Source organism: Condylura cristata, unplaced genomic scaffold, assembly GCF_000260355.1.
Source record: "Condylura cristata isolate star-nosed mole 26May11 unplaced genomic scaffold, ConCri1.0 scaffold00009, whole genome shotgun sequence".
Classification (NCBI taxonomy): Eukaryota; Metazoa; Chordata; class Mammalia; order Eulipotyphla; family Talpidae; genus Condylura; species Condylura cristata.
In genome coordinates this window covers 46,380,792-46,383,708 of record NW_004567110.1, presented here as the reverse complement: position 1 = coordinate 46,383,708, position 2,917 = coordinate 46,380,792, and the positions used below count along the sequence as shown (strand labels likewise).

The 2,917-nt window shown below is 32.4% G+C and overlaps 1 protein-coding gene across 3 annotated transcripts in view; it reads right to left on the bottom strand.

Moving 5' to 3' along the window:
* The window catches only part of SLCO5A1 (solute carrier organic anion transporter family, member 5A1), a 140,431-nt gene that overhangs the window by 64,841 nt on the left and 72,673 nt on the right, over positions 1-2,917 (bottom strand). For 2 of the 3 annotated variants that reach the window (XM_004679813.2, XM_012723072.1), the window contains exon 5: positions 420-584. The exons of the other annotated variant lie outside the window; for it this stretch is intronic. In XM_004679813.2, the coding sequence (XP_004679870.1) occupies positions 420-584 (165 nt within the window). The remainder of the gene's footprint in view (positions 1-419; positions 585-2,917) is intronic. 3 annotated transcript variants of the gene reach the window in all.

The following is a 2,917-nucleotide window of genomic DNA, read 5'->3' as shown; positions in this document are numbered from 1 at the left end:
AAAAAAATCATAAAAACACAAAAATAAAAGAAGTCCTAACTCCATTGAACTGAGCTATATTTAGCATTATCGATTTTTAAAAATATACTGCTTTAAGACTCAAATAAACCTGTAGAGAAAAACATGTTCAGATTTAAGTTTGAATGCCATTGCCTATTTTAACTGAGAATCATAAAAGATAAATGCTCAACATTCTCCCTTTCCAAAATACAGTTGGTAAAAATATCACACGTTAATACAGTATGCATCAAAAAGAAAACATTCAAAGACTTCCTCCTTCTGAAATCTGGGGGAAGCTTGCTGTTATTGGACTTATTTAATACTTCTACGTTAGAATGAACTTTGTCTTTAGTCATTGCATTTCAGTTTAGTGATCAAAATGATCATGTTTTCAAGGAGCTCTAATGTCAGTGCCTTACCAGTGTAGATGCTGGCATTGGAAGCTGGAATACCAAACTGTGACTCGATGAACTTGGGAATGAAGGTAATGAAAGCAGTTACAATGGCACTCTCAGCTGTGTATGACAAACTCACAAAAAGGAATGTCATGTTGCTTAAGATCCTGACAGCTGCTCTTGGTAGGTCTACAAAATGACAAAAATGACAAATGAATGTTATAAACAAGGGATGGGAAATAAAATAAAATTGAATTGTTTTTGAAATGAACTGGAAATAGCCATTCGGCAACAACTGAGAATATTGAATCAAGAATAAATAGGAAAACCTGATGATTAATTAGAAATCTTTGACTTTACTAATATTTTTGACTTTGACAAATTTTCAACTAGGATAAAAAATTTAAATAAAGAATCTAAAACACATACAAATATTCTGATAAGAAGTAACCAGCCTGTGATTACTGACTCAAAAACTATTTAAAATAAACGATTTGCACTTTTTATTGACTAAAGCAATGTTCTTCCTCAACAAGACCTCAGTTCTTGTCTACTAATAGTGTAAATTCAGTTCTACTAACAGTGTAAAGTACCTACAACACAGTACTAAAATTAGTTTCCACTTCGCTGAACTAGCATGTCCCTGAGAAAATGTACTTCTGAGTTGCTGTCTCGCTGGTCCCCCAGACACCCTCAGCAGAACTTGTAATGATGTCAGGCGTCTGATCTTCCAGCCTCATTATGCAACAGGAAATAATTATAGCTAAAAGAGCATAAGGGACAGGTTACCGGATCAAGCACTCCCAGGTAGTTTGGACCTGGGAACAAAGAGAAATTATCTCCCAAAGATAATTTCGAAGGAAAACTTGATGTGGGGGTTCTGTAGTGGCACAGCTCCCTCTCAAATAAAAGAAAATTTCTGGAAATTTCTGGAAATTTCTAGGCATTATTGTCACAGCACTTGCCACATATATGCATCAAGATGTATGTGCAAATGTTTTCACTGTAATATTGGTTATAATTGTAAAAATTGGGGGGGGATGAATTTAAGTAAATTATGGCATGTAAAGAAATACTCTGTAGTTGTTAAAATGAAAGAGTGTTATGTAGCAACACAAAAGGAACTCGAAGGAATACTTTTATTAATGCATAAATCAAGTTGCTGCAGAAATATATACATACACGTATTTGTATTTTTACATAAATGTTTATGTAAAAATCAAACAAAGCAACTTATTTATATATGATCAAATATGCAGTTTTCAGTATGCATAAAATCAAGAAATTCTATGAATGTGAGTAAGATTGGGAAGGAGAAATAGAAGGAGATTCCTACATATAGACTTTTGTATATTTGTATGTTTATAATGTGATTTCATCCCATTCATATAATCTTTACAAATATTCACAGAAAAAGTAACTTCCATTATTTTTGACACATATAATAATCTCATTTACCAGAAAACTTATCTATTTAGGTTACAGCATAATAAAATTATTTCATAGCAGCTAAGCAACAACTGTTATTTTAGCCATAGTTTATAGTCTATTCACTAGAATTTTAAAATTTGGAAATCAAAACTAAAACCTACTGTCATTTTAAAATGTAAATTAATTTCAATTTTCTACATATTAATTAAAAACCTGAAGTTTAAGTGAACATTTTTGTAAGAAAAATTAAGATGCAGACTATATTTTTAGCATGAACTAACACACCAGAAAAATAGACATCATCAAAATGATTCATAAAATTACCCAATATTCTCTTGTAAACACTGTAAATCAAACTGTTTTATCCAAAATTTTAAAGTGACAACATTAAGATTGCCATTCAACATTTATGATCAAAACAAGTTTGGTTGGCATATTGAAAGTCAATGAATTAAACTGAAAACATTTGGGGATTTCTTATTTAAAGTTTTGATTTCTATTTTCTGTACATTGTTATAAAAATGATAAAATCTTGCCATTTGAGACAAAATGGATGAAATGGGAGAGTATATGCTAAGTGAAATAAATCAGGAGAAAGATGATTTCACTCATATTGTGGAATATAGAGAAACAAAAGAAATTAAGAGATAAAATATGACTTCACAACCGAGGCTAAACTAGAAATATGACTGTACAATTGAGGCTACAGGAAAGGGAGGCTGGGAACAAAGGGGAGAGGGACGCAGTGGACTAAGGAAAGGAGCAGGGGTGCTTTAATGGTGGGTGTGGTGTGGTGATATACATTTCAACCTGTTTCCCTAAATCATGTACAGTGCTGTACACCAATGTCACCTAAATAATAAAAATAAATTAAGTAAGACAACTGGGGGAAAAATAAAATCATATTTTTAACCTAAGAAGATGACATCTGTATCACATAAGTATTTTAAAAGGCTCTAGTTATATTATAAACCAACATTTTATGGGAGTGGAAGGGGGAATGGGATTGGACCTGGGATGGGAAGAGTGCACTGGACTGTGGTGATGGCACAAGGGTGAATAGGTGGTACTAAGTCCATGGGGATTACAAC